This window comes from Lepisma saccharinum, chromosome 5 (genome assembly GCF_977018435.1).
Source record: "Lepisma saccharinum chromosome 5, izLepSacc3.1, whole genome shotgun sequence".
Lineage (NCBI taxonomy): Eukaryota > Metazoa > Arthropoda > Insecta > Zygentoma > Lepismatidae > Lepisma > Lepisma saccharinum.
Window position 1 is genome coordinate 86,545,983 of NC_139233.1, and position 13,441 is coordinate 86,559,423.

The 13,441-nt window shown below is 40.5% G+C and overlaps 1 protein-coding gene across 1 annotated transcript in view; it reads right to left on the bottom strand.

Annotated features, from left to right (window-relative positions):
* Positions 1-2,008: 2,008 nt before the first annotated feature.
* LOC145987925 (cytochrome P450 4c3-like) overlaps positions 2,009-13,441 on the bottom strand; it is a 143,826-nt gene continuing 132,393 nt past the window's right edge. Inside the window, exons 11-12 of the mRNA XM_083122744.1 lie at positions 4,815-4,994; positions 2,009-2,255 (exon numbers count right to left, since the gene is read on the bottom strand). Coding sequence (XP_082978870.1) covers positions 2,095-2,255; positions 4,815-4,994 — 341 coding nt within the window. The 3' untranslated portion in view covers positions 2,009-2,094. The remainder of the gene's footprint in view (positions 2,256-4,814; positions 4,995-13,441) is intronic.

Below are 13,441 nucleotides of genomic sequence, written 5' to 3' on the forward strand. Positions count from 1 at the left end.
CTATCAAACAAGGAAATTTCTCATATTTTCACTTTTTGTATGTTATGTGTTATGGTGTGTTAAGTATGACTGCTCCACCCCCAGAAAAAAAATCAGACATTTCTGCCTCTCCACTTATTTATTTTTGACACTGTCGCTAATTGCTTATTCTATATTTACCGTATGATAGACTTCTTCAAGGCCCCCTTTATGAGTTGCTTCAATCAAAAAATCATTTTAATTTGTTGCATCAAACCACAATTTGATTTGATTTTGAATTTAAAATTTTGGGAGCGTCAGCACTTAGGCTATTTTGCTCCCGTCACATTATACGGGGGCCAGCCCCTTATCATTACAAATATCAACTCTAGCGTTGCATAACTAAAAATGTTAAAATGTTCTGACTTCTGTTAAAAGCTGAGGCCGTAAACGGGCACTCAGCACACACAAGGACAACAAACAGGACAACACACACACAAAATTATACTGGCCATAGTGCCAGTCGCCAGAGCCTCGTTAGTCTTTAGTCCAGGGTGCACTACGTGGAAGTGAGGTTGACTTTTGGGCGCCTACGTGGAAGGTCACCCCTTACACCCCAAACCACAATTGGTACCCACGTCCTTTTATCATTAGGAATTTTACATCGAAGCACTGGAGTACGCAGAGGGGGGGCTGAAGAGGCTACGACCCCTCCGAAATTTTGAGAAGATGAACATTTTAAAACATAGGCAGTGAAGAATTCGGGGAAAAAACAGAGTGGTAAATGTAAACTCGCCTTAAAACGACCACCGCATCGATTGTCATTTTTGAGAAAGCTTTTCATATATGAAATAGCTTAGTGTGTATACCGCCTCCTAAAAAGCAGATGTTGCTACCTCTATTTGTGCAAGGTACATAAATCTTAATATTAAACCACGACTAATATATCATCAGGGTAGGGTTCTTTTTTGATAACGAAACCAGACAGGAAGCCTTCCAATGGAGACGTTTAAACGATTATATGTATTATCTCAATAAGGATACTTGGATTCATATAATTACATAATAAGATACGTATTGCTCAGATTCTGATTCAATTTGTATGCCTTTACGAATTTATTTCTTCTTTCTAATTTGTATAATCTACTTTAGTATATGCTTTGTTCTGTACTTCCTTCTTTGTGGGGATTCAGATTTGGACTTCCTTCTTCTTTGTGGGAATTCGGATTTGGACTTCCTTATGGAAGTCCTCTTTTCACAAGCTGGTAACACCTCACTTTTTCTCCATTCACACAAAGTCCTAGAGGGTTACGAGTTCGAGTGTTTATGTCTATTTCTACTCTCTTCCCCTGAGGCAACGGCTGGTACGCGCCAACACTAAATAAGTCCAACCAAGGATATACTTGGTGCTGGACGACTGAAACGCTCAACTAACGGTTACGTGGTTCGCGACTGGAACAAATCAAAATTTCCACTAAGGGAACGATAAATCAAGAACACAAATTTGTATCAGTGTCTTCACTTCTTTAGTATTCCGGTATATTTACATATGGGCACCAGTTTAATTTGTTAAGTATTTACATTAATTTCTTGTTTTTATATCTTTCTTCATCCTCTTATAATGGATTCTATTGTTGTTCATCTTTCCAAATTACTTTGCGCTTATTTACACTGGCATTCGCATATCTCGTGTTAATCTTCAATCTTGCGCACCTTGTGCTGCCATCTATATTCCACCTAGGCAAACCGTTTACATGAGTTGGCCCCATTGGTTGAGTTGGTGTTTTAAGTCCACTTTATGCACAGTAAGGCTAATCGGGACTGGACCTACAGTTTAAAGTGGGATCCGAACCACTTGTACCTCCACCGGGTATCGAACCCGGGACCCCTTGATTACAAGGCAATGATGCTACCACTGCGCCATGGGGGAGGCCCTTGGCTCCATTGGGTACGTAACAATGTGCACTATCCAAATTTACAATTCCATCCCCTCCCGAAAATAAATCCTACGTACGCCAGTGCATCCAATATCTTCAATAAGGGACAGTCGTCAAATTAAACATTTAATGATTTATTAAAAGGTGGAAAGATATACAATAATACTTAACAAAATATAGATGCAATAACAATGCATTTTTAGCTTCTTGGAGTCAGTTTTATCTTCACCCCGTTGCCTGATTTGAGAACCAGCTGGGCTTCCAGCTCTAGATCTTCTCTTTTCTGGAGCGATTCTATTTTGAAGTTCCTGAGAACTGACGAAACAATAACCTTCTCTTCCAATATTGCAAACTTCTGACCTGTAAAAAATATACAAAAACTTATATTAAAAAATACAAATATATGAATGAAATTTTTAGATTCGAATGTCTAAATATATTTTCTGACACCAGCTTTGCGGTTGCTTTAAAACCTGATGACTGACTTTATCCAATTGCACTATACCCTGTCCCGATTATCTCTGGAACAAGCGAAAAAACAGTCTCTGCGCAAGTAGTGACACGAGACGGTTCCACAAATGAATACGTGAGAGGGAAAGGAATTGCGTGGAGGGGAAAGCGACTGCAGCTACCAGCCTTTCCAGCCGGGAGTACTGCTTCGCTCTGCCCAATCGATTTCTCCTCTTCTCTGCTGCTATGCGAGGCCTTGCTCCAGAGATAGATGGGACAGGGTATAGAAGACCTACGAAGTATCTAACTCATTTGACAATTTTGATTATATCCGACACCAAACAAGTACATCACAATACACCGACGTTACCAAAAATTCCTTTACAGTACAGTTATGTGACACGAAAGGTGAGGAAATTTTCAAATATTTTCCATTTCTTGTGTATCTACTAAACTATTAAATTCGTTGCCGGTGCATATCTGTAATATAGGAGAATGCACAAGCATTGCTTGGCAAATTGTCCTAGGTCACTTTCATTGAAGTTTTTCTTGAATCCTAGGTGGGTTTAAAAACTGAATTTTTATGCAGAGATTGTCAACAGCTTGTATGGCATTTTGTTTCAATTCCTGAATACCTAATTTTGTAATTAGGAAGAAGTAAGTAAGTGAGTAAAACAAAGAGAATAAGCATGGCGAAGGACAACTTGTTAAGTAATACTTATGCATCCCAATCTACATACGTACCAGAGATATACATAACACAACAATTCGAGCAAACTTATATATTTAGAATTGTGTAAAAACAATTCGCCTTTTCTGGATTTTCACGTACTTTCCTAGTTTAAAGTGATATTTTTGCTTTTATCTACAGGGTGGTCCGAATGTCTTTTTACCTCCTGCAGAACAATTTTATAAAGTTAGCGATCTGAAAGATCAGTAATTACGATCTCCACCATTCTCTTGTCACAAATAATTTGTCATGTCCTGTATGAGATTATTGTCAGTCTCGTTTTGACCTCTGCACTTCTCTTATTGTTTTACTGGTCTGTGGACGTTGGCGTGTCCATATATATGCTCAGTGTGGATCTAAAAACCACAAAACCGCACAATGCGGGGGACCCGAAGACAAGTAAGCATTTAGGGGGCCCTCAGCCATTGACATAGTAGAGGGTTCGTTTATGCGTGTGTAAAAAATAAACGTAGTTATGCTTGGGTACAGAAACGAATGCAATATATGCAGGTAAATGCAAAGTTCCCTGTGCATGAAGCAGCGTGCCGAGAAGGGTAGGTATGTGGCCCCACATATTTTCGATGTCGGCCATCTTGGAGGTCATCTGATCAGCACCACGCTGCGGCCGCCTTTACCCTCCCCCACGTACCATTTGATTTGCGAATGGGTGGGCCCTAGAGCCACTTTATAAATAAAGCCTGAAAAATTCTGACATTAGATCACCAACCTCGGGTTTCCCGTGTGGCAGTCAGAGTAGAATTAAATCGGGCTAAAATTTCATGAGAAGTGCAGTGGTGAAGATTTCTTCGAACTATCTTTAATCAGGAAAAAGTAATGACTGCATGATTATAACAAATTTTGAGTTGAATTCAATATGGCGGACGTCCGTTTGGAACACACCAATTTGATTCCCCCTAATCCTAGCCTCTTTTAAGCATGACCAATTGTACCCAGCCTAACTCCTTTACTTTTTATAGGAGGTGTTAAGGGATTTTGAATAACCCTCTAAGCCCTTATATGTAACTTTGTAATATGTAATATATATACTATTTGTATGTGTGTGTGCGTGTGTAAAGTTAGGTAGATAGAGGGTGCCTTTGGTAATAATTTCCGGTGGGATCCAACATTTGTAGATCTGGCACTGCACATGCTACACTATTAGTCCACACTATAGGCTAGTGTTTCCTCCTTTCCTTATTTTTTTATTTTTATTACCGGGATCTAAGTATAGGGTGAAGAAAAGTGGCTAGCGAGAGGTTGTGTAAATAGGCTCAGACCATTATAAGTTTGGAGTGACGCCTCCGTCCTCCAGGTACATACCTGCGCTCTTTCTTTCACGATGTTGACTCACTCAAACCAAATCCAAAACTGATCTCGAAATATCCTTATTGCTTCGCTATACAAATTCCAATACCTGTCGATTCATATCCGTCTGTCAGGCTGGTACCTTTCCACGGATGAGGCAAGTAATGGAATTTGTAAGGTCTGCATTCCGAACCGACGAGAACATCCTGTCTCCGTAATGTTTCGTTTTCCAGTACAACTTCTAATTTTTACCTACAAGTCAACAATAGTTACTTGTGTCAGCCATCTGAAGGAAGGAACATATTTAATTAGTTCCACCGTTATAACCACCTGGGGGTAACAGGACATTCGGACCACCCTGTACCACCCAAGCTTTCAACATGTCTAGCACGAGGCCCCATAAAGCTTGGGTGGGACTTCAACTCTGGAATTACCTATGCAGTTCCTTGGTCCAGCGCTGAACGGGATGTAGGCGTAGGCATGTCTTCCCTGGCTCTTCTCTGGGAGGAAATTGTCCGGGTTGAACTCCTCTGGGTTCGGGAACACATTGGGGTTCCTGTGAGCCATGAAGGGGGAAACGACGACTGTTGCGCCTTTAGGAATAGTGTAATCCTCTGGGGAAAGAAAAAAATCATAAATTATTGCTAAGATTGAGCCGATACCAGTTTCAACCTATAGCCTACTCATTGATTGATTGATTTGCTTACTTTACTTTAATTTTTGTGCTACTTTTGGCTAATTTTACGAAGATGGGGATGAGTGAGGCCATGATGAAATTGATGAATGAACACACAAACATCCATGCCCAGGCTGGAATTCGAACCCATGACTCCTGGCGTCGTAGCGTAATATGCTAACCACTCCACCACGGGGGCTGGCAAACCTGTGCCCATACCAATACCAATACTCTTACCGATTCCAAACGATACTCTTACCAATTCCAACCGATACCAATACTATTACCGATTCCAACCAATACCAATACTCTTACCGATTCCAACCAATACCAATACTCTTACCGATTCCAACCAATACCAATTCTCTTACCGATACCAATACTCTTACCTATTCTAACCGATACCAATACTCTTACCGATTCCAACCGATACCAATTCTCTTACCGATTCCAACCGATACCGATTCCCTTACCGATTCCAACCGATACCGATACTATTACCAATTTCAACCGATACCAATACCCATGCTTAAAAATTGTAACAAAATATTGAGTATTATTATTAGTGACTATTTTTTCCACTTCAATTATAAGCACCAATTTACCAGAGTTTGACTTTAAAATTCTTGAAGCTTTTCTGGCGGTGAATTATGATTGATTGATTGATTGGTTTTGTTTATTTTACTTCGCGTTTTGTGCCTCTTGGTTATTTGCGAAGATGGGGATGAGTGATGAAATGATGAAATTGATGAATGGACATTCACAAACAACCAAGTCCGAGCGGGATTCGAACCCGGGACACTTGTCGTCGCAGAGCGAGCGGTGAATTATAAATGATGCTGTTTAATTTGTTTGCAATAAAATTTCTATAATAGTAGAATGTAACATTAAAATTGGCGTCCGATTACTTTCAAGCACCACCCAGATAGCACAGCAAGCTTACTCCATGATTGAAACAAGCTTTGAAATAAATTGAAGAAGCTTGCTGTAAGCATACACTGGCAAGCTGTAAGTTTGCATTAGGCTTGAATCAAGCCAACTACAGGGTGATCAAAAAGAGACGCAACCGTATTGCGAAATGCAGTTGGTTATTATTTTTACTATATTTTTGCTTCTTAGGTGGTGATTGACAGTGAAAACGATTGGTATTGGTCTGACGGAGCGTGGTTTCACCTTCTCGAATTTGGTCCACGGAAAATTCTCATCAGCTGTATGAGACGCCTCTCCACTCACAGAACCTTGATACTTAGTGTTCAATGTTACCCAATCACATCGTCATAACATTCTTTTCTTGGCACAGTGAACAGTAACCATGGGGGTGAAACTTTATGACGTTTCTTGTGGTCTACGGGTGAGGTCGGCGATGTTAGCGACAATTATGAACAGTCGATTCCACTATTTGTCTCGAGTTGCTTCTCAACTGTCACGCTAGATGGCAGAATCGACGATCGCCATTCGGAGAGATGAGATTTACTAATATGCCGACGTATACCAACAGCTGATTCTACTTGTGAGATAACGAATTCCTGTAAGTTTATTTATTTTAGAATAAGAAAGATAATTGTCATCGCAAAATAAAGATGATCATTTCCTCATCAGTTATACGTAAATTTCTGAGCTTCTATGTAATACAAAATTCAATTACACGTTAGTGCAAAATATGTTTGTGTTCATATATTTAAGAACTTTGTGAGCTTAGTTGATTGGAAATGTTGATTACATTAAATATCAAACTTGTAACTAGTAATATTCCTTTAATTGACACGAGAAAAGTTGATTGTGGTTTGTGCGTGCGTCTTCGAAAATTGTATAATTGGAAGTGTAAAGGCCACGTATTTGCTTTCTAGTCACAGAACAGGAAAATCTGTTACTTCCTCAACAATATATTATGTTCCAGTTTAAAAGCATTATGTGCACGATGATAAATATAGCGTGGGATAAATAGCTATCATGTCCATCAATGAAATTTACGACTTCGTTCTATTTTTATGGACTAAATCACAAATATATTGTGAATAATTTTATACCTTTGCACTCAGTATGAACAATGATTGTTATGCACATAACATCTATTGCTTCTTCCTCTATAAAATACTTCTGTCATAACAGCAAGATATTTGTTGATTATTTCAGTGGAATTGGAATTAATGAACTATATTAAAACGTGCTTGTGTCAAATACTAGCATTTAACGTGTCTAGAAATGTAAAATGAACTTTAAACAAGTTTCTAAAGTGAAAATTTGCTACTTAAATAATCTGTACACTTGTACCGTCAGTCAATGTGATTTCATATAAGCTATTTACTTTATATTCATGTATGTATATACCGTATGGAAGAGTAAAAAAAGGTAAAGTGTTCCCCTGTGCATAGCACCACACCATGAAGGCGTATAGGGAGTGTGGGGGTAACGCCCCACACTTTCTTGATCCGGTCGTGAGTGGGGGTGATGTGATCAGCATCACGTCCCTGACCGCCTTTACCCCCCCAGGGTTTCCCCCAGGTACCCATGTTATTCGACGCTGGGTGAGCGCCGGGGTCGCTTCCTACCGTTAGAAAAGTTCCCGGATTTGAACCGGCCAGGGATCGAACCCGGGACCTTTAACATGGTAGTCAGACGCGTTACCGACTGAGCCACCGTAAGCGAGATATTATCTCAACCTGTCTTAACGTCAAGTGAAAGGAGAGAATATAATTATTAACTGACATCTCATGGAATATAAAGTTGTAATATATGCTCAACGACTATCAATTTAATGGATTACTATTATCTCGAATTCGTAACCTGCCTAAAATTTAAACTGCAGGGTCATTATCTCGTCATTATACAGACACACAGCACACCTATTTTACATGACACGATTTAGAAACACGTAATGTACAGTTAAATGTAATTTTTCGTTTTTAGGTATTAATGAATGAAACACATGCCTAAAACTGACGTCTTATCCTAAAAATCAACTTTAATCATGTATTGCCCTGTAACGATCCTGCGAGATCGCCACAAGTTACGCCTTTGTTCTTTTTATTGTCATCGTTGAATAGCATTGTATAATCTTATCGGTTTTGCTATCGCTTCTGCATAGGATTTCACTGCTATTCTTGGTAGACAACATAGTTCTACCATATCTCACTAGGGAGCGTTATTGTTTATAATAGTTCATTATTAACCTGTATAGATGGCACCTCATGTGCCATCCACGAGAATCCACTAGAGGCGCTGGCGCTGCGCTCGGAATTGTATATAAGCAGCGACCCTGCCCCGGCCAGTGAGTTCTGTGTTGACTCTTCGGCGACTCATAGTCGAGCTCTGCTCCCGCAAATAGCCCAGCATTGCAAGCACACAGGTGCTTAGGGATACAAGAGGGCTTCTTACAGTGTGGCCTACTCTGGTAGATTATACGAGAGGTAGCAATATTTCTCGGCCTACCGGGTAGAATATACGCATTGTTTCAAGCTCAACCTCCTACAGTGTGGCCTGCCTGTAGAACAGAAACGTACTCCTTGTGCGGCCTACAGGTAGATTATACGCATTGTATTGGGTTACGGTTTAGTTCGTGGACATATTTACTGTTGGGAGACGGCCTACTAGTAGATTATACGAAGGGTATCCGTATTCTTTGGCCTACTAGTAGATTATACATTTCACAACAGTCGATGCAGAAATGACGTCATCTTTTGGCCTACTGTGGTAGATTATACGAGCGATAGCAATATTTCTTGGCCCACCAGGTAGAAAATACGAAGGGTGATGTTCATCGTTAGTTAACTTTTCATTAAGGGAAAAACGAGCAGTGTTTTATTACTGCCTTCAGCTTAGCATTATTCAAGTAATTAATTAAAGTAAATAAAGTTTAACTAAGCATTATCCTTTGTAAGCTTACAGTAAATTTCCGTTGCTTTGTTGATATTACTCTTTATTAGGAAAGCAGATTTAAATGTTCCTTGAGTCGTTTAATTAATGCCCTATTGTCCCCAAGTCAGCACAGAGGCGACCCAATGCCATAAAAGAAAAATAAGGTCCTTTATTCCCCACTGGAGAAAAAGTGAATGGTCCCTTTCCTCCCTCTCCAAGACATCTGCAGAGGAGATTCGAACCTGGACTTCAAGAACGACAAAAGTGCAGTGAAATCTTATCAGGAGTTATTGTGACTTTGTTATGTGCGGATATCTAATTTCACCCCCAGAGTAATAAACTGTTTACGTCGACGCTAACTTTCATTATATATATATACCCGAACCCTGAGTGTATAAGAACATCATATCTCCGGCTAGAAAAGAGCTAACATCATGGGTAAAACTGAATAATGTTCCCCGTCACAACGTCGAACCCGGTACGTTGCAGTCAAGTACTATTCTGAGATACCGCAACCGCAACGTCGTGCCAGAGGGCGTATGTGTGCAGGTAGTCGAACCGAGGGGCGTTTCAGATATTTGGCGCCCAACGTGGGGCCCGAGAAGCTTGATGGCCCGAAGAGTGAGTCTGTGCCCGATCAGTTGTTGGTGAAACTTAGTGTTTATGGCCCGAAGATTGTTGGCGCTCATTGTGTCCGAAAGACTTAAAACTGTGAAGCTTGGTGTCCGTACCTGATGTACACAGAACGGCGAAAACTTAGTGTCATTGCAGGAGAAGCTTGTTGAACACAGTGTGTCTGTGCCAGGAACTGTGAATTTGTAGGTGCTCGATAGGCATACGAAGGCAAGCTAAGTAAGGCCTTAAAAGACATAAAGCGAAGCAGTGTTGTGCTCGAAGAAAAAAAATTATATGGGGTCCGATGTACTTATAAAGGTGAAACTAAGGACTGTTTAGTTTATTGATTCACGAAAGAGTGATGAACAATGAACGTAGTGGAAGAACTCTGAGGAGTAGGTCAGAGAAAGCCATGGACTCTGTAAAGAAGTACAGTTGTTGTGAAGTACGGGGTGACGAAACAGATTACTTCCAGTGTTGCCTTTGCAATAGGTTATTGCATTTTAATTATGATGGTCATGATGTGACTAGAAGGGAAGATGATGTCGTATGCAAGGCGTGTAGTTCCGCTTCCAAGACTGAAGTTGAGTCGATTGCCACAAACATGCCTTCTGTCATTAATTTGATGCTAGAAGTTAAAGAATCTCTGCTTCAGTTTCTAGCAGATCGAACGCAAGAAAGAAAAGGAGGAAGAAGAAAAGAAACGAAAGAAAGAGAAAGAAGAGGATGATGAGAGACGAAAGAAAGACTTAGATTCTGTGCTTCAGTCTCTAGAAAGGAGACTCGATAAAGAGAAAAGAGATGAAGAAGTCAGGCGTCAGGAAGAGAAAGAAGGGAGAGCCAAGGAAATTGAAGATCTTCACTATCTGGTAACCTCTCAAGGAGAAAAACTCAGAACTGAGCTGAAGGACATAGCTGAACGCATGATGACACAAGTAATGCAAAAGCTAGAGCCTGTGATTCAAAGAGTAGGTAGGATAGAGGATTCTGTGAGAATCTATGCAGAAAAGACTCAAAGTATAGAGGACAAAGGGAATAGACTACAGACTCAAGTAGTGAAAATTGATGAAAAGTTGCAGTTGGTGCTCAACCAAGATGAGATAGTTAAGCAGCTTAAAAGTACAGTAGAAACTGTGGAAGAGAATTTACTGTCTATTGCTCAGGGGCAGAAAGATGTTCTGGACAGTGTATCTGCCGAGAGGGCAACTTTAAGAAAGGAGAACCAGACAATGGAGACTGTTCTACGTCGAAAGATGAAAGAGCAATCAGAGTTTTTTATTGAGAAAATGAACGGCATGCAAGATAACATAGATGAACTGCACAATCAGCTTCAGGCATTGAAAAGTAAGGGTACCAGATCCTTATCTCCAGAACCAATAGTTTCGAACTCTCGCCTCCCTGCTTGTGAGTGTTCTGTATTACCAACCAGAGATTCATACGTCAGAGATTCGACAACGAATGATGGAAGAAAGAAAGTTCGGAAGAAAGACATGTGTAATGAATGCAACTCTCAATGTATGAAGACACCGAGTTTGGCCGACTTTACTCATTTACCAAAGTTTAAAGGGGATGCTGAGGTGCAGTCCGCAGGGAAGTTTCTGAGAGAGTTAAACATCTGCCTAGAGATTATGCAAATCGCTGAACACCATCGCTTAGAGTTGCTATCCCGTGCGTTCATTGGCAAAGCCGAGCACTGGCTAATGGCGAACATTGATGACTTCTCCAGTTATGCCGACTTTTGTTCGAAGTTTAGAGAAGAGTTTGCTTCAGAGAAAGCTAAGCTACGACAGTTGGATGCTCTCCGCAATCGAAGGTACTCGAGAGAAGATCACGAGAGCATGGAAGCCTATGCTTGGAGTGTGTATGCAGCTTACAAACATCTTGTCAAACGATTCAGTGAGACCGAAGTGGTTGATATGATAGTTGATCACCTTCCTAATAAGGTTAAGCATTTATGCTGGGCTCATACTCCAAAGAACATTAAGCAGTTAGCACATTTCTTGCAAGAATATGAGAGCAATGGTAATCCTGATTCCAACTGGAGGAGAGAGGAATCTGGAAGGGAAGATAATACCAACCGAAGCAATACGAACCTAAGGAATATGAGGGCAAATGAAACCAGGTATGGTCGAGATCGTGATTGGAGAAGAAGAGAAAATTATGAAACACCAAGCAGTAGTATTCAACGGAGAAACTCTAACGAAAACCAAACCAGGACAAGAAGTCCAAGAAGAAGGCATCCTAGTCCTGCCCGGAATTATTCGTTACGTAGGGGAGGAACCCCTGATCCAAGGCCTAGTGCTACAACAGAGCAGGAAGCAGCGGTCTGCGACATTCTCACCTTCCCCCGAAGATAGAAATTGTTGGTATGCTGAACTTCATAACAGTTCTTCTTCACCCTACTATCCAGGCTGATGACGTCCAGTTGGTTGAAGAGGATGTGAAGTGAGAAGTCCTTGAAGATAAACATGGACTGATTCGTGATATCAAATTTAAAGGACTGTTGAATAATAAATTAACATTTATGTGTTATGGACAGTCAGCTATTGTATTGAATGTTTAAAGGAAAATCAATCATATATAGTGAAAAAGTTAGCATTACACACTGTGTAAAGGATTGTTATCAATGTCTTATTTAGTTGGACTGTGATGAATCATTATTTTGAAAAAAAAAAAAATCTCAAGACTCTCTCGTAAAATTAAAATTTATTCGAAGTTCTTTCAAATTGTTTCCCTGAGAGAGGGGCAATTGTAACGATCCTGCGAGATCGCCACAAGTTACGCATTTGTTCTTTTTATTGTCATCGTTGAATAGCATTGTATAATCTTATCGGTTTTGTTATCGCTTCTGCATAGGATTTCACTGCTATTCTTGGTAGACAACATAGTTCTACCATATCTCACTAGGGAGCGTATTTTTTTATAATAGTTCATTATTAACCTGTATAGATGGCACCTCATGTTAAGCAGCGCTCTCGTAGTTCACGAGAATCCACTAGAGGCGCTGGCGCTGCGCTCGGAATTGTATATAAGCAGCGACCCTGCCCCGGCCAGTGAGTTCTGTGTTGACTCTTCGGCGACTCATGGTCGAGCTCTGCTCCCGCAAATAGCCCAGCATTGCAAGCACACAGGTGCTTAGGGATACAAGAGGGCTTCTTACAGTGTGGCCTACTCTGGTAGATTATACGAGAGGTAGCAATATTTCTCGGCCTACCGGGTAGAATATACGCATTGTTTCAAGCTCAACCTCCTACAGTGTGGCCTGCCTGTAGAACAGAAACGTACTCCTTGTGCGGCCTACAGGTAGATTATACGCATTGTATTGGGTTACGGTTTAGTTCGTGGACATATTTACTGTTGGGAGACGGCCTACTAGTAGATTATACGAAGGGTATCCGTATTCTTTGGCCTACTAGTAGATTATACATTTCACAACAGTCGATGCAGAAATGACGTCATCTTTTGGCCTACTGTGGTAGATTATACGAGCGATAGCAATATTTCTTGGCCTACCAGGTAGAAAATACGAAGGGTGATGTTCATCGTTAGTTAACTTTTCATTAAGGGAAAAACGAGCAGTGTTTTATTACTGCCTTCAGCTTAGCATTATTCAAGTAATTAATTAAAGTAAATAAAGTTTAACTAAGCATTATCCTTTGTAAGCTTACAGTAAATTTCCGTTGCTTTGTTGATATTACTCTTTATTAGGAAAGCAGATTTAAATGTTCCTTGAGTCGTTTAATTAATGCCCTATTGTCCCCAAGTCAGCACAGAGGCGACCCAATGCCATAAAAGAAAAATAAGGTCCTTTATTCCCCACTGGAGAAAAAGTGAATGGTCCCTTTCCTCCCTCTCCAAGACATCTGCAGAGGAGATTCGAACCTGGACTTCAAGAACGACAAAAGTGCAGTGAAA